Here is a 22,730-nt window from a genome sequence, read left to right as displayed (position 1 = left end):
TGCAATGCAAAAAATGCTTAAAAACACTTATTCATTCAGGTTTAAACACATATCTCATATTGGTGCTTGTAAGTTGAATCATGTTTGTGTAGCCTATAATACACACATCGACTGCAGAACTGTACATTAGAGTTAAATTGTGTTTTGCTGTATATGGAAAGCAGCACAGAAATAATATACAGGAAGTTCATGGACAAAGATATATTTGTAGACATGAAGACAGAACACAGCAGAAGCCAGACAGAGGCACACACCCAAGCACCTTTACTGTCACAAACAGGTAAGAAATATATTTTCATTTATATATGTATATATACATTATTATTATTATTATTATTATTATTATTATTATTATTATTATTATTATTATTATTATTATTAATACCTGTTGGATCCCAGGTGCAAAAGTAAAAATAAAATAAAATAAAATAAATAAAAGCAGAATTAAATTGACATGCATTTTCAATCATAAGCATTAAAATATTAAGCATAATAATTGTTCATGCTCTAGAAAATGTAACGTTGAACATCTTTCCCTCTCTGTTCTCCAGAGTTATGGCTTCAGCAGTGCTCTTCATTCCGCTTTTCTCAGGTCACTTACATTTTTTGTTACTATATAAACCTCTCCTCTGTTTCATTATCATGTTACTCATCTCATGGGAGATTTTTTTTTGTCTCAGCAGGACTGTTCGCTCTCGCTTTGGGTGCATCACGGCAGTTTTATGTCGTGAAAGAAAGCAAAAAATGGGACGAAGCTCAGAAATGGTGCAGAGAGAGTTACACGGACCTGGCTACCATCGAGAACGAGGAAGAAATGAACGCTGTGAAGGAGGCTCTTAACACTACAAGTGGACATTTTTGGATAGGACTAAAGCAGAATAATAGTCTGGTAAGCATTTACATTTTTTTTACAATTTAAAAACAATATTTAAACACTTGATAATTCATATTTAAACTGAACATATTTAATTTGAACACCGCTCTCAAGAAAAGCAATAACAAATATGTGTACATAAGACAGTATATGTAGCTTTGAATAATTTAACAAAATTGTTTCAATATTTGCAAAACTCCATGTTTCTATTTAGGTTTAATGCCTTAGAACAAGGGTCTTTATTGTTTTTTAGGTCAAGGACCCTTTAGCGATAGAGACATGGGGCAGGGACCCCTGATACAAAATGTGTCAAAAACAGCCACTAATAAAAATAGAAACCAATCATATTATAGTTATATTATGCAAGACATTTAGAACTATGTTATTGTATATGCATCACTGTCTGTATATTTTCAGATATTTTTTAATATCTATAGACATTCCACATAATTGTGCTCAACTTTGAGGTAACAGTTTAGAGAAGAATCACATATGGCTGGAAAAGTCAGGTGTCCCAATACTTTTGTTTATATAGTGTGTATAGAATTATTCGATCTTTCACTTTGTAAGTATCAGATCAATCGTTTTTTGTGAAATAAATAAATGCACTAGAACTTAAAATAACATTATTAGCTGATTTATCACTAATAGGTGGTATTTATTTGTCCCCCTGGCAGTCCTCAAACAGGTCCTGGGTCTGGTCAGATAACACCAGTTTCTCATATCAAAACTGGAATGGTAGTGAGCCAAACAACAATGGGACTGATAATGCTGTGGAAATCTTGGCAGAAAGTAAAGGTTATAAATGGAATGATGCAAAGATCAGTAATTCAATAAGTTTTGTCTGCTATAAAAGTAAGTACAGTACTTTTTCTTAAAGTTTTATTCCACAGGATTAATTACAGTAAAGAAAATCTATACAAAAAATATCTGAACTCTAATCTGAAATGCAAAGTATCTTATTTAATTATTTAATTTATGACTATTTAAGTCAACTATCCAAAAGGTTTTTCCCTGCCTGATTGCAGAACGACCTCCGATCACAGTGATTGCTCAGAATAAGACGTGGCGAGAAGCTCTGAGGTTCTGCAGACAGAACCATGTGGACCTGCTCTATATTTACTCGAAGGAAATGCAGGACTGGGTTGAATACGCCACTAAAAACGTCACCACCGATGTGTGGATTGGTCTGCGTCACACCTGGGCTCTGGGCTTCTGGTACTGGGTGAGTGGTGAGACCATCTGCTACCAAAACTGGGCCCCAGGAAACGGAACCGGAGCGGAAGACTGTAATGGTGTGGAGAGAACTGGAGCTCTGCTGGCTGGGAGTAAGAAGTGGGTCAGTCTGCCACAGACTCAAGAACTCAACTTCATCTGCATCACCTTCTAGTGGAGGTCAGAGATTTAGACATTTATCACTACGTTACAATGATTCATAGAGAAATAAAACTGATTCATGGGCTTATTTTTTAACAGAAGTGGCAGCATGGAATTCAGCTGGATTCTCATCACTCAGGACCAGACCTTTCTACACTTTTCAACATGATTTTACTTCTTTTTTGAAAAATTACAGTTTATTTAGGAAATTGATGAAAATCATTGAGTTTCTTTATGGTGTTGGTTTATATTTTTACATTTCTTCACTCAATATCTATTAGTAGCATTAATGCTAGCTACTGTGTAAAACTGTATGTATAACTTACCTTTTGTTTCATGATTATTAATATGTTGCTCAGCTCTTTTATAAAGAATTCATGCTCTTGATTTGCAGAACATGTAGCTTTTCCGAAGACTGGTGTAAATCTGACTGAATAGATTATTATTTATTTCTACAAATGAACTGAACAAAGAGTAGTGGTGTGAGTTGTCTTTATTTCAGTTTTTTTAGTTAATGCTCTTAATTTACAGTTTAGCAACACAAACTGTTTATTAGATTACAAAAAAAAAAAAAAACGGTCTGATTTGCCAGACTCTATACAAAGCATTAACATTTTGTGTTTTGTGCAATAAATTAGCTGTACACTTTATTTATTTTTAACAAAAATCACTTGATTTTTCTGCTATCAACAACTGGTCTCAGCATAACTGGTTCTGTCAGATTCCTGTGCATGTAGCTCCCTTATCTATAATTTATCTGGAGTAATTACAGTTGAAATGTAAATTCCCATTATTGCTGATTTTGTATATTGATGAGCAAATCAATCTTTTGTCAAATCAATAAAGTAACCAAATACTCTTCCAATACTTACTCACTGTATATTTTTCAAGGTACGTTCAATACGAATGTAACTTCATTCTAGTCAAAGATTTTACAACCCTAATTCTAAAATAATTTGGGACACAATGTGTAAAATGTCAATAAAATACCAAAATGCATTAATTTGCAAATCTCATAAACCCATATTTTATTCACAATAGAAGATAAACATATCATATGATTAAAGTGAGGAAATCGCTGAACACGCAGGTATGTGTGTTCAGTTTAATCACCAGTGTTGTGCTCGTTACTAAAAAATAATAACTAGTTACAGTTACTTGTTACTTTATTCAAAAAGTAACTCAGTAACTTTGTTGATTGTTTACACCAAAAAGTAATGCGTTACTGTTAAAAGTAACTTTTTAGTTACTTTTTAAAGAACCTTTTTTAATGTTCCTATTAATGCCCTTTTATGCGTTATGATCCACACAAACACAAAACTGACTTAAACACAGTCATTTTTAAACACTATTTTATTAAAGTCAGAGCAGCACAAACTGAATATATCACAAGGATTTCTGAAATAAAGAACAAAACAAGCTGAATAATAGATTCACAATCAAAAACTAAAGTGGCGTCTGCATCATAAAAGCTGTTGTGTTGAGCTCTTAAAAATGTTCCTTTCACAGCTTAAATATGAAAACTATCAACAATGTAGAACAGAACACCGGGTTAGCTTCTAGCTTCTAGCTTCGTCGAGGCATGGAGTTTCTGGAGGAGCTTCCAGAGATTGGAGTTGCTGTTTATCGCAGTAGATACGAGCTTCGAACCAGAAAGACACAGCTTACATTTGACTAAAAAGTTTTTGTATTTATACTCAACTAAAGTGAAATAATGATCATATTTCCACTTTGAGAAACTCGTCTTGCTCTCGCCTCGCCTCGTCATTACTGCCGCACAGACCTGAATAAACGGAGACACACCCACAGTGTGTCTTCTTTGTGTTTACAGTGGTTTATCCACCAATCCTACAATGCGTCGCTGCTGTAAACAGGTTAGACTGTAGTCTACACTTCAGCCCAAATTCATTCATTTAAAAAAGAAATGGGTAACGCACCATACGGTAACGGTAACGAAGTTACTTTATTTGAAAGTAACGCGTTACAGTATTAGCTCCTGTCAAAAGTAACGCGTAACTGCCTAATACTGTTAATCACCATTAAAATTTAGTGCATTGCTGATGAACACCAGTAACCACAGCAACATACAGTTCCAGTCCCATACAGAGTGAGACCAGTATTGTACACATTTCCTAATGACCTTACTGAGCTGCATAGAGGATTTTCTTTGTAGTCTAAGTTATATGGTGAATACGGTGAATTTGACGAATGGGTCAAAGCATGAGATTAATTTGCTGAACTGATATTTTCACTTTCATGAAATGCTCTTTGTGCAGAGTGCTGTTAGGACAACAGAGTAAAATAAAGAAATGATATGTTGGTCGTGCTCTCAGAAAGAAATGTGCCAGCACCGGACACACAATTTGACAATATACAGTAATACATGTGTAATCTGGAACATCATTACTATATCATTTTCTACATTTACAGCATTTGGCAGATTCCCTTGTCCAGGGCCATTTAGGGAAGCCTGGTGGGGCTTGGTTTTGAACTGGCTTTCCAGTCTGAACCCACTTCCTCACTTCACTGGACTTTGCATGAAGAATTTCTTCTTATCATTTGATATAATAATGTCCAAAATGTCTTTATCTGTCTGAAAGAGAATCTTGAGTGATTCTATTACAAAAATCCCCTTATAAAACTCCTGATGTTGCTTCTCTTTATCCAAGATTCTATGTTGGCATTTTCTCTGTGTCTTTAACATCTAATTCCGAATTAAACAGATACACACATATTTCAGCTAGATATTTTACACGGATATCAAAAATATATAATTCGCAGATATTTCCAAATGGACAGTATGGAACAGCATCTACCTGCTACTACTCTCACTGGCCACAAGAGGCCACTCTAATGTATCGTTTTGCTTTTCACGCCTTTCTACTGAATGCTAAGATCAGTATTGTCATTAATAATACCGATACTGATACTATTTCTTAGATTTTTTTTTTTGTAGATATAGTTTCTGAAGACTGTAAATAATCTGCAATGCCCTTGCCTTCTTTTGTAACATTTATACAAAAATAAACGAACATTATGAATCAAACAATCCTTGAACTATAATCATATGGAAGAAATCACAGTCAAACATTCTGTTTTTACATTCCTCCCTCATTATATGTATCTAAAGTGGAAAAAAGACATGAGAAGGTGTATGACAGCTTCCTGTCGTATTGGAATTATTGTGTATATATACACACAGGTGCATTTCGATAAATTATAATCAGTAAAAAATTTTATTCATTTTAGTCATTCAATACAAAAAGCAACTCGAAACTTAACTCAAAAGAAACTCGAAACTAAATAACTGGGAACAAATGTTATTTAGAGAAGATATACTAAAATGGTTGCTGAAATGTGAGGGGTGTATGTACACACACACACACACACACACACACACACACACACACACACACACAGGTGCCACTCAATAAATTAGAATGTCCAGGTGGACATTGTGTGTAAAGTTTGCAGTGGAAGACTTCAAATACCTTAAATGAAATGAACATCTTCGGGATGAACTGGAACTAGACCCCCGAACACCTGTCCATGAAGACATTGTGTGTTATGGTTGGAGGGGAAGAGCCCAAAGACCTCATTCAACTCAAATTAATACCATTGAGATGAACTAGAAGACCTCCTCAATCAACATCAAAGATTTTTGAGCTCTTCAACTCCAAACTTCACACGCAAAGACCTCAATCAACTCCACCGAACACCTTTAGGTTGAATTAGGAGACGACCTCACTAATGCTCCTATGGCTGAATTGACAAATCCACACATCAATGCTCCAAAATCTAGTGCAAAATCCTTCTCAGAAGAAAAACTGTACAGTATATATTCTTCTCTCTCTACATCTGCCTCTTTCAACCCAACTACCTGCATGTCTTCCCTCAATATATGAACCTGCTCCTTGGCCTTCCTCTTTTCCTCCTTCCTGGTGGCTCCATCCTCAGCATTCTCATACTGATATACCCCATGTCCCTCCTCTGCACATGTCCAAACCATCTCAATCACACCTCCCTCACCTTGTCTCCAAAACGTCCTACATGCGCTGTCCCTCTAATAAACTCATTTCTAATCTTGTCCATCGTCATCACTTCCAACAAAAACCTCAACATCTTCAGGTCTCACCACAGTCCTATAAACTTTCCCTTTCACTCATACAGATACTCTTCTATCACAAATCACTCCTGTCACTCTTCTCCACCCACTCCACCCTGCCTGCACTCTTTTCTTCACTTCTCTAACACACTCTCCATTACTTACTGTACAGTATATCTTAAGGATGCAAATAAGCATGAAAACATTGTTTAGAAAGAACAGAATTTTTTTTTGGTTGAAAACTAGAGGAAAGCTTTGAGTCATGGATACAACAGGATGACACCGTGCTTAAACGAGGCTAATAGCTTGTTTGCATTTTTTTAAACAATGCAACCGAATAAATTTGGTAGAAAATATCTCGGACAAAAGTAACGATTGAGCCAGTAGGGTTTGAAAAAAAAAATTAAATTATAAAAAATTATAATAATAATAAAAATAATACTAGTAGTAATAATAATAATAATAATAATAATAATAATAATAATAATAATAATACCCACAACTGTATTTGTGAGCAATTATAAGCTGGAGTGATGTAACCATACATTTTCAGACATATGCAGAGTTCCTTAAAGATTTTCAAGATTAAATTCAACATCCGAAATAATGATTGTTACAATCTTTATTATATTACCAAATAATTGCTGGGAAGTTGCAGCTATTGTAGCTCATACAAATAATAATAATAAAAAAAAAAAAAACACGTTCATTTGATTAAAACTGCAATTCTAAATCAGTGCAACGTTAATAATTTATAAATAGAATTTTGAAACTGTAAACCCTCAGCAGTGGAAAGATTGTTCATGTGCAATTCATCAAGAAACAACTAAAGAGAACTGAAGTCCATTAACAAAAAAAATAAATAGATAAAAAAAAAAAAACACCTTTGGGCCATGTCCCTATTAATATGTTTACGTTTGAAAATGTTTATATTTTCCGTCCATTTTGGCCTTCCGTCCGCACCGAGACGGCATTTACAGTCAAGTTTTCAGTCAAGTACAGACGTTTTAGTGTGGATGAGCAACTTTTGGGAAACGACTGAAAACGAAATTGTGGACGCTGAGCGTTTTTTGACGAGAACGCGTTTTTAAATGTATCCGGTTTAGTGTAGCCTTTGTTTTATAACAAATATTTTTTTATAAATTTTACATTTTAGAAAACCGAACCGAAACACTTTTCCATATCAATGGAACTAATTTAAATAATTTTCAAAATGCTAATCCAGACCTGGAAACCAGTCAGATGGAATTACATATTCATACTTTTCCAGAATGCGTAGGAACCCTGAGAATAAAATGTCCAGACTGGTCTTTAGCTGTGAACCGGGACATGAACCTGACATGGACATGGCCATTCGGCTACATTTTAACAGATATTAATCATACACTCAGGAAGAAGCCCTGGGAGCCTCAGAGCGAACGACTGGAAAATTGGTACAATCCAGGAAATGCTGGGAAAAAAAATCTAAAGTTACAGAGGTATAACATTCAAGACAGCTTGAGGAATGACACCTTACATTGTAAGTGTTGGTAAAAATGTATCATTACCATAGGGAACAAGGTGACATGTATTGCCAATGAAGGTCAATGGAGCTTCTGTTCTCAGATCAGTCATATGTCTATCATCAAGCCATGTCCATTGCCTTCAGGGCAACCACAGTGCTGTGTTAATACCCCTGTATTCACTACAGTGTAGATTCATCAGGGTCCAACCAGAGTACTTGTGGTCCTTCACATGTGAAAGGTTTCTTTACAGTATGGAAGCACATGTATGAAGCGAGGTTTTCCTTTCGGTTTAAGGGCCGCTTTTTAACCTGAAGATGTTCTGAAAACCTTTCACACACACACTACACACATTTTTGAGGACCTCAGTGGGATACGGCGTGGTTATTGTGTTGGTGAGTGCTACCAAATGTCTGTGGACAATCAGGACACTCATGTTGGAGTTTCACAGACCTGGTTACCGTACTCCGAGTGGAGCCGAGTGTAGTGCGATTTTAAGCCCATTTCGGTGAGGAATCTCTTCCTGCACTCCGGACAGACGATAAATTCCGACTTGGGTTCGCATTTATGCTCTTTTAAACCTCTGGATTCAGGATTCGCTAGGACAACCTTGCCACAATCCTGACACAGTTTATAAAACGGTTTGAATCCGTGCTCCTGTTCAGCATGATTCTGAAAACTGGCCACGTCCTCAAACCGAACAGGAAGTGTTTCAAGACTATGCGTCCGAACGCCGTCACCTGTACCACACTGAGCGCAGCAGAACAATTTTTTGTGCTGATGGACAGAACATGAGAGCGAGGCCACAGCCCTACACTGTGTACACCACTCCACAGGACCCTCCTCCTTTAACACTGCGAACAGACCTTCATCCATGGAAACATCAGAGTCTGTGTCCCATTCATCTAAACATGGCTCCAAATTGTCCGAGCTGTTTTTACTTTCAGACTTCCTCTTCCTTTTTCTTTTTTCTTCCTTTTTCTGTAAATGTGTTTCGGCACCATCAGTAGATAAATATGATCCATCCTTTTCAATAAACACCTTCTCACTGCACTCGGCATCTGAGGACACAATCTGAGCCACGACCTGCAGGACAGAGAATGTCTTTGTTAGAGATACACAACAACGATATAAAACAAAAATATCTAAAAAACATGATTATCAATCCACATAAACCATTGTGGAGAATGAATGGCTTTTATCTGGTGGTTTAATGACACCCCAATGGTCCCTACTGGTGTCCACTAGATGCCAACACGTGATCTATAAGCTAAAAAGACATTCAATTAGTTCTTAATAATAGCAGACATCACATGTCATTAAATAGAAGGCAACCAGTTACAAGCAGAGACCCATACACCATTACAATCTTTATTACAACCATTACAAAATTCACTGTAACCATAAAGCCATTACAGATTCCACTGTAACCCCTACAATTCCTATTATATCCATAATATCCATAACAATCCCCATGACAGTAATTACAATTTTCACAAATGATTTAGCAATTTAAAATTTCATTATAACTATTACAATTCTCATTATAACCATTACAAATCCCAGTACAACCATTAATACAATTACCATTAAAACCATTACAATTCTTATTATAACCACTAAAACCATTTCAAAGGCCACTACAATTACCATTATAACAATAGAACCCATAACAATTTCCATTTAAACTGTTTCAAATCACATTACAAATCTTATTACAAACATTCATAACATTAAAACATTACAATCTACATTATAAAAATATTAAGACCCTTTAGATTCCCATTATAAATTTAAAACCTTAAGAAATCCCAATAAAACCACTACAATTTCCATTATAACCACTTAAACCATGACAAATCCCATTACAATTCCATTATACCTATTAAGACATTACAATGAACATTATAACCAATAAAAACATCACAATTCCCATTATAAACACTAACACCATTACAAATGCCAATAAACACAATGCAATTCACATTATATCCATTAAAACCACTACAATTCACATTACAACCATATAAACCATTACAATTCCCATTACAACTATAGAAACCATTACAATTCCCATTAAAACCATCTTATTACAAACATTAATGCCATTAGGATTCCCATTATACCCATTAAAACATTACAATTTCCATTATAGATTTTAAAACCATTACAAATCCCATTATACCCATCAAAACATAACAAATCCCATTATAATCCTTACAAATCCTATTATAACCAATAAAACAATTCTATTCAAACCACTGCAATTCCCATTTTAACCATAAAAACATTGCAATTCCCATTATAAACATTCAAACCATTAAAAATCCCATTAGAACCGTTACAATGTCTATTGCACCGGTAAAAACAAAACAAAACAAAACAAAACAATATAATTCCCACTATACCCATTGAAACATTACATTTCCTATTACATCTACTACAAATCCCATTATATCCAGTAAAAACATTCTATTTTCCATTACAGCCATTAAAACCACTACAGAGATTTAGAGGGTTCCTGTTGATGTTTATCTTTCAGAAGGGTCGTCTTATCTTTAAGACTGTTATATAAACTGCCCCAGTCATCTTGCCCCTTACTGTAACCCTTTGAGTTTTTTAGGTCAGTCTATGAAACTTCACATTATACACGAGTGTACAAATCTACTAACTGAATCAATACACACCTTCTCACCATCCTCATCCTCATGTGCATGTTTTTCCTCCTTATTGAAGGAGTGTGGAGGTTCTGTTGAAGGTGGGCGACTCCTCCATTCTCTGTGGTAGCCACAACTCTGGCAGTCCTGCACGACTGAAAACAGCTTCTTGTTGCCATCGATGGTGATGCAGCACTCTTTCTGACAAAGCCAGCAGAACTGGAAAAGCTCCAGCAAACACTGGGTGTTCACCATCACCTCACTGCTCCTGGAAAGGGCAGATAGGAACCAGTGCTAAAACAGACATAATAATATCACTATACGATACTGTGATGTCAATAGTTTTTTCCATGTTTTTTTGCATGAGAGTTTTAAAATCTGATTGACAGCAGCTGACTAAAATGATGGGCACTGCTTTAAAGCATTAAAAACAAAATGCCTTTGATGATATTGAAACGTTTCTGCCTGCTTTTCATAAAATAACACTATATAGACAAAAGGTTGTGGACACCTGACCATGAGATTAATGTCCACCTTTTTATCATCCCATTCCACATTAAGGTCTCATTTGCTCTTCTAATAACTCCACTCTTCTGGGAAGATGTTCCACAAAATTTTGTTTAGATTTGTACTCAATCAGCCATGAGGGTGTTAATAAAATCAGGTAGGTGAGCGAAGAGGTCTGGGGGCCAGAGCTCATGCGCTCTCATGTCATGTCCTACTGGAACAAATTTGGGTCTCCTAGTTCAAGTGAAGGGAAAATGTCATTCTCCTGCATCCAAAGACGTCGCCTCCAACTTTGTGGTAACCGATAAGGTAGAACCGATAAGGCTAGAAAGCCAGTTGTCCCAATACTTTTGGCCTTAGAGTATTCTAGTTATAGAAATTAAAAACAAATAAAGTTTATGCAGTACTACCAATTTGCTGGTAGCTTTTTAGCAAATATATATATATTGTGATAAATTGAGTGTTATAATACTTGAAATTATAATACATGACATTTATGCAGTTATTGAATCAGCCAATCACGTGGCAGCTGTGTAATACATACAATCATATAGATCATGAGAGATTTTTAGGTTCTCAGTACCAGAAACTGTCTGTAGAGTGTATTTTTTACTATTTTATTTTTTAGAATAGTTTAAAAACATCTTGTGAATGACAGTTTTACAGGAAAATGTCTGAGAACTCAAATCATCACTCTTTCCAACTTTTGTGAGCAGAAAAGCATCTCAGCATGCACAAAACTGTGAGGTGAATTCGCTACAACAGTTGAAGACCACGTCGGGTTTCCACTCCTGTCAGCCGAGAACAGGAATCAGAGACTCTGTGAAAGCTGACAATTTGCAGACACGTGATTGGTTGATTACTTTGCTGCATGAATGCATGTGTATTCTATTATGTGTATTGTATTTCCTATTCAAATAAATAAAAATAAAGAAACGCGGTGATGGCTTACTTAAAAACGCTGGTTTCCTGATAAGTCTGAAGGCTCTTGACAGCTTTTGGAAGAGAAAGGGCCACGGATCAATCCAAACAGGTTTGACATGTATAGGAACTTGTGAATAAATAATTGTAAATGAATAAACTACAGCTTCAGCTTGCTTTAAATAATCAAGTGACTCGGATTAATTGTTTAAATTCAACTTCTACACGAGTTTACTTACCCCAACCTTCACGTAATGACTTCTCCTCCAGCCTGGGACGTGTCGACAGTGCAGTGGGTGTGTTTTCTTTTATAAAATGGATCTTTAGAAATGGAAAAAAAAAATCATTACATGTTGTAAAGTGAAAGCCTGCTTTAAATAAATCCTAGCGACCTCCCATAAATTTACACCCAATACCTTTGAAGATCTTCCTTGTCTTTTCATTCTCATATCACCGAAAGCCCGAGGTGATATGGAATCGTGTAGACTGGAGAACGCAGGTTTGTGATTAGACTGAGGAGATGAAACAACCTCAGACTGCACTGGTAGTTCTGAACTTGGTCCAAAATCCAGGGAGCAATCTTGGTCCTGTGAAGAGATCAGAATGTCAATGTCAGTGAAATAAATCCAGTATAATCCTGTTTCTTCATGGACAAATGTATTGGGACACCTGACATTCCCCAGCCATCTCAAACACAAAGTCAGATGCGCACAATTATATATGATGTGCACAAAGCCAGCTCCAAGAAGATATGCTTTACATGAGTTGGAGTGGAAGATCTCCTTTGATGTGAAGACTGATGGCATCCCAGACCTTCTTACCTCAACTACATCAGTACCTGCCGTTACTACAACCCTTGTGCCTGAATAAGAATAAAATCTCCATAAAATCTAGTAAAACATCCTCCCAAAAGAGATGATCAGCACCTTCAACTTTGTGGTAACAGTTTGGGGAAGAACCACACATGGATAAAACACATATGGAAATCAGTGCTGCATGATTAATTGCATCGCAATCACGGCCAATTTAATGTTGCAATTTCATGAAATAAATAAGTGCATGGATCGACACATTCTTTCTTAGAACCTCAGTTATATGGTGATATTTTAGCTTTAAGATCACCGACAGTCAGCAGAGGAACTGTGTAAGATAAGCTAAATTGAAGTTTCTACATCACGTGGTCATGTGATAAATCTTTAACATCTCACAGGTTCCAGGGTGGAAGAAACAGTCGAATCCCGAATCCCGGAAATGTTGGGACTTTGTTTAAATTTGAATAAATTGAAAACCAAAAGACTTTTACATCGCTTGAGCGAATCTTTTATTTACAATAGAACATAAGAGAACATAACAAAAATTGAGACATTTTACACTTTTATGCACAAAATGAGCTTATTTTAAATTTGATGTCTTCTACAGGTCTCACAAAATTTGTCCCGGGGGCATGTTTACCATGGTGTAGCATCTCCTCTTCTTTCAAAACAGTTTGAAGACGTCTGGGCATTGAGGTTATGAGTTTCTGGAGTTTTGCTGTTGTAATTTGGTCCCGTTCTTGCCTGATGTCGGTTTCCAGCTGCTGATGAGGTTGTGGTCGTCTTTTTTGTTTAATAATGTACCAAATGTTCTCTATAGGTGAAAGATCTGGACTGCAGGCTGGCCAATTCAGCACCTAGACTATACTAGTACGAAGCCATGCTGTTGTAATAGCTGCAGTATGTTGTTATGCATCGTCCTGCTAAAATACACAAGGCTTTCCCTGAAATAGACGTTGTCTGGAGGGTAGCATATGTTGCTCTAAAACCATTATATACCTTTCAGCATTCATAGTGCCTTCCAAAACATGCAAGCTGCCCACACTGTATGCACTTATGCACCCCTATACCATCAGAGATGCTGGCTTTTCAACCGAACACTGAAGATCCCTCTCCTCTTTAGCCCGGAGGACACGGCGTCTGTAATTTCGACATAAATGTAAAACTTGGACTCGTCTGACCATAGAACACTTTTCCACTTTAAAACAGTCCATTTTAATTGAGCCTTGGCCCACAGGGCACAACGTCGCTTTCGGACCATGTGCACATATGGCTTCCTTTTTTGCATGATAGAGCTTTAGTAGGCATCTGCAGATGGCAAGGCGGATTGTGTTAACCGACAGTGGTTTCTGATGACACAATCATGCCGATGAGTGTCGTCTGAGAACCCAAAGATAACCAGCATCCACCCTTACGCCCAAAATTTTCTCCAGTCTCTTTGAATCTTTTGATGATGTTATGTACTGTAGATGATGAGATTTGCAGAGCTTTTTCAATTTGACGTTAAGGAACGTTGTTTTTAAAGTATACCACAATTTTTACGCACTCGTTCACAGATTGGAGAGCCTCCGCCCATCTTTACTTCTGAGAGACTCTGCCTCACTATGACCTCCCTTTTTATAGCTAATCGTGTTACAGACTTAATGTCAGTTCTCTTGATTAGATGCTAGATGTTTTGCCAGCTGAATATAGTCAAAATCTCTAGCTTTTGTTGGAAGAAAGGAAAGAAAGAAGGAAGGAAAGAACAAGTTGACCTACATTGGCTTGATGGTTTTCCACATCTTCTTCAGGTACCTCATGGCTGTCAGCCTCCAGCTTTACTGGAAGATGTTCTTCTCCAGCCTCAGCTGCCATTGTGCCCATGCATTTAGTTAGATGATCCACAAATCTGTTCCTCTTCTCCAATAATTTGCTACAGCTTGGGCAGTGAAAATGTGAAACAGGTCTGCAGGTCAGTCCACACTTAAAGATTCTATATCCTGCAACCAAACAGATTTTTTTATTTATTTTAAAGCTCCAGACTGCTGGAATCATAAACTATGTAATGTACCATAATATTTCAGCTCCCAAGACGTCTAACTCCACAAAGGAATGTTTGAGGAGTAAAAACACTATGCACTGATGACCTCATTCTCTGAAAATAACCCTTGTTTTAATCCCGTGATCTCATTCAGATGTACAATTCCAGGAATAGAAAATAGATTGAGATGCTTGCCTTTATATCTGACGGCCCTTTTTTCATGCGCTTTAATGTGCTTCCTCACTTTGCTCTCCACAGTCGGCTTGAAGATCTCAGGCTTGCAGAACGGACAGTGATATTTACTGCAGCACTGAACACATTTCACCAGCTCAATCGGTCCTCCATTCTGTATCGTGACATGTAGCTGTGAAAGGGAACAAAAAGACAAAGATAAAGCAGTGAAATAGAACATCATAATTCACATATACATTCCAGCCAGAAAGAAAGAAAAAAAGAAAGAAAGAAAGAAAGAAAGAAAGAAAGAAAGAAAGAAAGAAAGAAAGAAAGAAAGAAAGAAAGAAAGAAATGCAAGTAAAAAGAAAAAAAGTAAAATAAATAAAGAATAAAAGAAAGAAGATAAGTAATGCAAAAAGGAATGAAAGAAAAAAAGATAAGTAATGCAAGTAAGAAAGAAAAAGAAAAAGAAAGAAAGAAAAGTAATGCAAGAAAGAAAGAAAAGTAATGCAAGAAAAAATAAAAAAAGTAAAATAAATAAAGAATGAAAGAAAGAAGATAAGTAATGCAAGAAAGAAAGAATGAAAGAAAGAAGATAAGTAATGCAAGAAAGAAAGAAAGAAAGAAAGAAAGAAAGAAAGAAAGAAAGAAAGAAAGAAAGAAAGAAAGAAAGAAAGAAAGAAAGAAAGAAAGAAAGAGGACGTACCCCCACTAGAGGAACAGCAGCAAGCAGACTCTGATGTTCCTCAGAAATAAGACTGTCCACATCCTCTTTAACAGAGAAATGATTTGGATTCGGCTCCTCCTTTACAGGGACCAGATTCTCTCGATCCTCCTCATGGGCCACTGTTCCCACACATTTGTCCAGATGCTCGAGGAATTTGTTCTTTTTTTCTACTAATTTACTGCATTTGGGGCAGTGGAAATGCGAAACCGCCTTGCAGTTCAAGCCACACTTGAAGATCGCATATTCTGAAGGAAATAGTGAAAAAAGAAAAGACTATTATATAATAATGTATAATTGGTTCATGCCAAACCTACCTTTTATAAGATATGTGCACCAGATAGCTGCTTGCCTTTATATTTGACGGCCCTCTTTTCATGCGCTTTAAGGTGCTTCCTCACTTTGCTCTCCACGGTCGGCTTGAAAATCTCAGGCTTGCAGAACGGACAGTGATATTTACTGCAGCACTGAACACATTTCACCAGCTGAATCGGCCCTCCATTCTGTATCGTGACATGTAGCTGTGAAAGAAAGAATAACAGGAGAAACACAACACAGGATCTTGAAATAAACTATGGATAAATGTCATCTGTATCAATAGCGATTCAGGTTAGACATGGTGGCTAATAAATAAATAAACAAACAAATGCACTATATGGACAATGCTTTGTGTACACCTGACCATTACATTGTGTTTTTTTAATATACCATTTAATATTTAGTCCCCATTTGCTGGTATAATAACCTCCACTCTTTTAATTTTAGTGCTGATAACAAGTCCGATGATCCCGCTCCTCTTTAGTCCGGAGGATGCAGTGTCCATGGTTTCCATGTGGTTCAGCCATGTGTGGTTCTTTCCCAAACTGTTACCACAAAGCTGAAGGCACTGATCATAAAATTGCTGCGTTTTTTGAACATTCAATTTTGCATTTTGCCATTTAGTTTCAATACGCTCCACTCTTCTGGGCAGATGTTCCACTAGAGATTTGTGATTAGTCAGTGTTTAGAAAAGTCAGGTACTGATGTAGGTGAGGTGAGGAGGCCTAAGATGCCATTCTAATTAATCATGGTCAAAAGGTTTGGGGTTCTATAGCATCTTCCAACCAATGGAAAGCATATATTTATGGACCTAGATTTGTGGACAGGGGCATTGTCATGCTGGAACAGGTTTCAGTTAGGAAGCTTAAGTGAAGGGAAAACGTAATTCTACCACATCCAAAGTTGTCCTATACAATTGTGTCTCCAATTTTGTGGGAACTGTTTGGGAACCACATGTGGCTTGAAAGTTCAAGTGACCCAATACTTTTTGTCCATAAAGTGTATATTAGGTGAATATTTACAAAACTGTTAACATTTTTTTGTAATCTAAAACCATGATAAACCATAAAGAGAATAACAGTTAGGTCTGCCATAAAGATCTTTTTTGGGAAAAATACTTTTAATACCATTACAGACCACATTAAAATCCCAACAGGAACCTGTCTGAAAGCTCTAATGGTGTTTCAGTCATAGTCGAGCTTGTAGGAACATGCATTCACAAATTTCAAAGTTGTACACAATTAAGAAAAAAAGGTTAAAAAAAAAAAAAAAACACCATGTATCTACAATGACTTTTATTACCTGCATGTAATCCAATACTGTTATTTGTATACAAGATGAATGGATTATAAATTACCGCTAACTCATCATGTTCATACCTTCATTGTTTGTGGTTGAAAAGTTATCTTTCTTGTATATGGTCACACTTCAACAAGGCTTCTGAGACCTATTCCACGATCTGCACACAGAGGTCATTGGAAATTTTGTGAGCACAATTGCACATTCATTCATGATGAAATATAGGAATTTTTGTATATTTTGTTAAGACAAAATGCAACCTCAACCTCACTAATCTCAAAGCTACAGCTCATAACTGTCTCAGGAAGCCTTCAGCATCTGACCTGAGATTGTGTAAAATGCACAATATGTACAGGAGTATTAGGACACCATATGTCATTCTTCTCCAAACTTTTACCAAAAAAATGGTAAACACACAATTTTATACAACGTCTTTGGATGATCTATTATCATTTATTTTCCTTCACTTGAACTAGGAGCTCCAAACCTGTTCCAGCATGACAATGCACCTGTGCACAAAAGCCAGCTTCATGAACATGTGCTTTACATGGGTTGGAGTGGAAGATCTCCTGTTGCAGATCAATATGGTCAACCCTGTTGAACACCTCTGGGATGAATGTAAACAGTGACTGCACCCCAGGCTTCCTCACCCCAGCTACATCACTACCTGACTTAACTAACACCCTTGTAGCTCACAAATCTCTATGAGATCTCCTCAAACATCTTCCCAAAAGAGTGAAGTTTATTATAACAGCAAATTAGGAGTAAATGTGGAATAGGCTGCTCAAAAAGCACCAATCTTGTGCATCAATCATCTTATTGTAAGGTTTCTTCCTTGCGTCATCTCAAGCCAAGCTGCCCCTGGTTGTCCTACTATTGATAAATGTATATACACTATATTGGCAAAAGTATTGGGTCACCTGGTCATAAGTACGGTCCCAATTTGCTTTTTTTAATTCCGTCCACTCTTCTGGGAAGATGTTCTACTAGAGGAGACCTGGAGTGCAGTCAGCATTCACATTTATCCCAAAGGTGTTCAGTAGGGATAAGATCAGAGCCCTATAGCAGCAAGATCTTCCTCTCCAAAGCATGTAAACCAGATCTTCAAAGAGCTCACTTTGTGCACAGGGGCATCGCCATGATGGAGCAGGTTTGGGTTTCCAAATTCAAGTGAATGCAAAATTTTATTATAGCGCATCTAAAGACGTCCTGTACAATCGAGTGCCTCCAGATTTGTTGTAACAGTTTAAAGAAGAACCACATATCAGAGGAAAGGTCAGGTGTCTCAATACTTTTGGAAATATAGTGCATGCCTAAAGCTGCTTATACATTTATATATGTCTGTAAAACTGCTTTTACATTTATATATGTATACAATAGTCTTCACCATATTAACAGTTACACATATTAAGCCTGTACATGTGGACCCTCATATGTTAATAAGACTCTTTAAATGGACTGTTACTACAAAAATAAGATATTTACAACTAAGGAAATATAAACTTATGACTTGAAATAATCGTTGTCAGAACTGCTGTTACAAATGTACCCAATGTTAGACCAAAAAAAAAATCCTGATACACTTTTAATAAATGTAGTAAATGGTTAATAAAAAAAAAAAAACAAACAAAATACAGCAATCCGACGGCGCACTTGAACGCACCTTTCCAAATTGAAAAGTTTACTCTTATTGTATCAATAAATCGTCTAATAATAAATATAAACGATAGTAAAAAGCCGAGAAAAGCAAGAAAATACCTTGTTTCCAGTGCTGTGAAGTAAATTTCACCACATTATAACAGAGAAACTACTTTTTATAAGCGAGTTTAAGATCAGCTTATAGATATCAGAGAACAGAGCAGCCGCCATGCAGCGTTCACTATGCAGCGGTTCCTCGCCGGTCATTAGAAATGTTAATAATCCTTTCCGAGGTGTAACATATATTATTATTTAAAATTCAGGACAAAAACACAATAATCTCATTACTCCACCTAAATCAGTCTCTTCTGGCGTTTCCATACGCTATTTAATGCTTATTTCTTGCAAGGCAACCCAGCTGGTCACAAACTAAATGAAATACATATGAAACCATTCATAATTCTGTTGTCAAATACATCCAGGATACACAAAACACTTCCACACTTCTCTGTTTTCCAAAACCAAGCTGAAGAGCCAATCAGATTGCAGATGAGAATTCAGGAGTTCCTGCTCAAGAGCCAATCAGATGCCGGGTTGTGACGTCACATCCTGAATGGACTCCAATTTCAGTAAATCTAATATAAAGGCAAATTTGTCAAATATGGATGTGCGTCCATTATAATGTTATTTCTGATAATCTGAAACAAAACCACTGATTATGAGGCCAAAGGTATACAGACATCCAACCATCATATTTGAGAACTGCTGTTAAAGGATTTGTACTAGAGTTTGGGGTGTATCTGTGGGGAGACTGGTCAGGGTTCAGGGAAAGCTGAATGGAGCAAAACACAGAGATATCACGAATAAAACACATTCCACGACACTCAAGACCAGCGAGTCGTAGGTTCACGTTCCTACGTGACAACGACCCTAAACACACAGCCGAAACAACACAGTAATGGCTTATGGACGACTCTGTGAATGTCCCCAAAGCTGTGTATACATTTATATGTGTCCCCAAAGCTGTTTATACATTTATATCTGTCCCCAAAGCTGCGTATACATTTATATATGTCCCCAAAGCTGCTTAAATATTTATATATGTCCCCACATCTGCGTATATATTTATATATGTCCCAAAAGCTGCGGATACATTTATATATGTCCCCAAAGCTGCGTATACAATTATATATGTCCCCAAAGCTGTGTATACATTTATATATGTCACAAAAGCTGTGTATACATTTATATATGTCCCCAAAGCTGTGTATACATTTATATACATCCCCAAAACTGCGTATACATTTATATATGTCCCCAAAGCTGCGTATACAATTATATATGTCCCCAAAGCTGCGTATACATTTATATATGTCCCAAACCTGCGTATACATTTATATGTCCCCAAAGCTGCGTATACAGTTATATATGTCCCCAAAGCTGTGTATACATTTATATATGTCCATAAAGCTGCTTATACATTTATATATGTCCCCAAAGCTGCATATACATTTATATATGTCCCCAAAGCTGCGTGTACATTTATATATGTCCCCAAAGCTGTGTGTACATTTATATATGTCCATAAAGCTGCTAATACATTTATATATGTCCCCAAAGCTGTGTATACATTTATATATGTCCCCAAAGCTGTGTATACATTTCTATATGTCCCCAAAGCTGCGTATACAATTATATATGTCCCCAAAGCTGCGTATACATTTATATATGTCCCCAAAGCTGCATATACATTTATATATGTCCCAAAGCTGTGTGTACATTTATATATGTCCCCAAAGCTGCGTGTACATTTATATATGTCCCCAAAGCTGTGTGTACATTTATATATGTCCATAAAGCTGCTAATACATTTATATATGTCCCCAAAGCTGCATATACATTTATATATGTCCCCAAAACTGCGTATACATTTATATATGTCCATAAAGCTGTTTAAACATTTATAAATGTCCCTAAAGCTTATTTTATATTAGTAATGTCCATAATCCTACTTATACATTTATATATGTCCCTAAAGCTGCATATACCTTTATATATCCCTAAACATGATAATACATTTATATATATGTCCCTAAACGTGATAATACATGTATAAATGTCCCTGAACCTGCTAATACATTTATATATGTCCCTAAACGTGATAATACATTTATATATGTCCCTAAAGCTGCTTAAACATACATATACATGAGGTCAGATGCTGGTGTTGGACGAGATCCAGTTCATCCCACAGGCTGCACAGTGAGGTTGAGGAGGTCTTCCAAATCAGTTCTTCATAGAGCTACACGATACAGACATCCTATACAATTGTGTTGTTATTTTTGTTATTCTTCACCTCTTAGATGATCATATATCTCTTTTGTGGTATTTTTGGAAAAAATCAGTATATTAAGAATAAATTACCATGTTAAATATTGCAGTTTTCCAGATGGCAGGAGGTTGAAGAGTGTGTGTGGGGTGTGTGATCCATCTCCATGCTGGTGGTGGTGCAGATGCAGCATGTTGTGTGTTGTCTTTTATTTATATACATTTTTCAATGTTAATGTATTATTTATATGAATTTAATGTCTTGAGTTCAGCCCTTTGATGTGAAATTCTTCTGGAAATGTAATGTTAATCATGTTTTTTTTACTACAATTATTACGCATATTAAGTTCCTATTGGTGTAGAAATACTTTTTCTGGAAAAGGTGTACAAAACAATGCATTTAACCATCGCTTGATTAGCGACTACACCTCCAGGACTGCTTCAGATAAATGAGTATAATGCAGCTTTCCACAATGATATGAAGACAGGGTTGCCAGATCCATTAAATAAAAACCACGAAAAGCACAAGTGTCAAATTAATGTCATTCCTTTGATCTTTTTTTCTTTGTCTCTAACATATCAATCGGAATATTTGATCATATATGTTTTGTGTTCACTTTGGCTGAATTTCACCGTTTCATTTACATTTTTGGAAGATATTCAAGAAGCACATATGTGTACGTGGTCAGGTGTCCATATACATTTGAACATACGGTGTAAACCAAATGGACAAAGGTTTGTGGACACTTGAGCATTAAATTGGTATATGATTCTTTTAGAACATCCCTTCCTACATTTAGTCTTTATTTGCTGTTATAATAAGATCCACTAGATGTTCTACTAGATTCCATAGAGAATCCTCCTCAGCCACAAGGGTGTTAGTAAAGATCAGGTACTGATGGAGGTGAGGTGAGGAGGTCTAGGGTGCAGTCAGTGTTCACATTCATCCCAAAGTTATATAATAGTGTTGGAGCTCTATAGATGGAGATCTTCCACATCTCCTAACTGATTTAAAGCAGATCTTCATGGAGCTGGGATCTGTAACCCAGAGTCATACACTATATTTCCAAAAGTATTGGGTCACCTGGTCATTTATTCCACATTTAATCCAAGTTTGCTCTTATAACTCCCTCCACTCTTCTGGGCAGATGTTCCACTAGATTTTGAAGTGTGTTTATGGATATTTGTGTTCATCATCCACAAGGGTGTTACAAAAGGCAGGTACTGATGTAGGTGAGGAGACCTGGTGTGCAGTCAGCATTCACATTTATGCCAAAGGTGTTCAGTAAGGATGAGATCAGAGCTCTATAGCAGCAAGATCTTCCTCTCCAAAGCATGTAATCCAGATCTTCAAGGAGCTCACATTGTGCACAGGGGCATCGCCATGCTGGAGCAGGTTTTGGGTTTACAAGTTCAAGTGAATGCAAAATTTTATTACAGCGCCATCTAAAGACGTCCTGTACAATTGAGAGCC

General features: G+C 36.5%; 2 protein-coding genes across 2 annotated transcripts; one reads left to right on the top strand and one right to left on the bottom strand.

Annotated features, from left to right (window-relative positions):
* The first annotated feature begins 220 nt into the window (after positions 1–220).
* On the top strand, positions 221–3,116 carry LOC310726887 (C-type mannose receptor 2-like). The gene is made up of 6 exons (XM_083542941.1): positions 221–280; positions 552–592; positions 684–889; positions 1,552–1,729; positions 1,903–2,269; positions 2,351–3,116. The coding sequence occupies exons 2-5, from the start codon at positions 556–558 to the stop codon at positions 2,262–2,264; spliced, it is 783 nt and encodes a 260-aa protein (XP_083399067.1). The 5' UTR covers positions 221–280; positions 552–555; the 3' UTR covers positions 2,265–2,269; positions 2,351–3,116.
* A 3,532-nt stretch (positions 3,117–6,648) lies between these two features.
* On the bottom strand, positions 6,649–19,464 carry LOC310726806 (uncharacterized protein). The gene is made up of 11 exons (XM_083542741.1): positions 19,049–19,464; positions 17,371–17,450; positions 16,026–16,194; positions 15,656–15,921; positions 14,971–15,139; positions 14,514–14,734; positions 12,360–12,530; positions 12,183–12,264; positions 11,975–12,017; positions 10,546–10,783; positions 6,649–8,944 (listed from the first exon to the last, which is right to left on the bottom strand). The coding sequence occupies exons 2-11, from the start codon at positions 17,374–17,376 to the stop codon at positions 8,291–8,293; spliced, it is 2,019 nt and encodes a 672-aa protein (XP_083398867.1). The 5' UTR covers positions 17,377–17,450; positions 19,049–19,464; the 3' UTR covers positions 6,649–8,290.
* Between the last annotated feature and the right edge of the window lie 3,266 nt (positions 19,465–22,730).

Source organism: Silurus aristotelis (assembly GCF_946808225.1).
Source record: "Silurus aristotelis genome assembly, chromosome: 5".
In the NCBI taxonomy this organism is placed as follows: domain Eukaryota; kingdom Metazoa; phylum Chordata; class Actinopteri; order Siluriformes; family Siluridae; genus Silurus; species Silurus aristotelis.
Note: the sequence above shows the minus strand (reverse complement) of the source record. Positions and strands in the feature narration are given on the sequence as shown.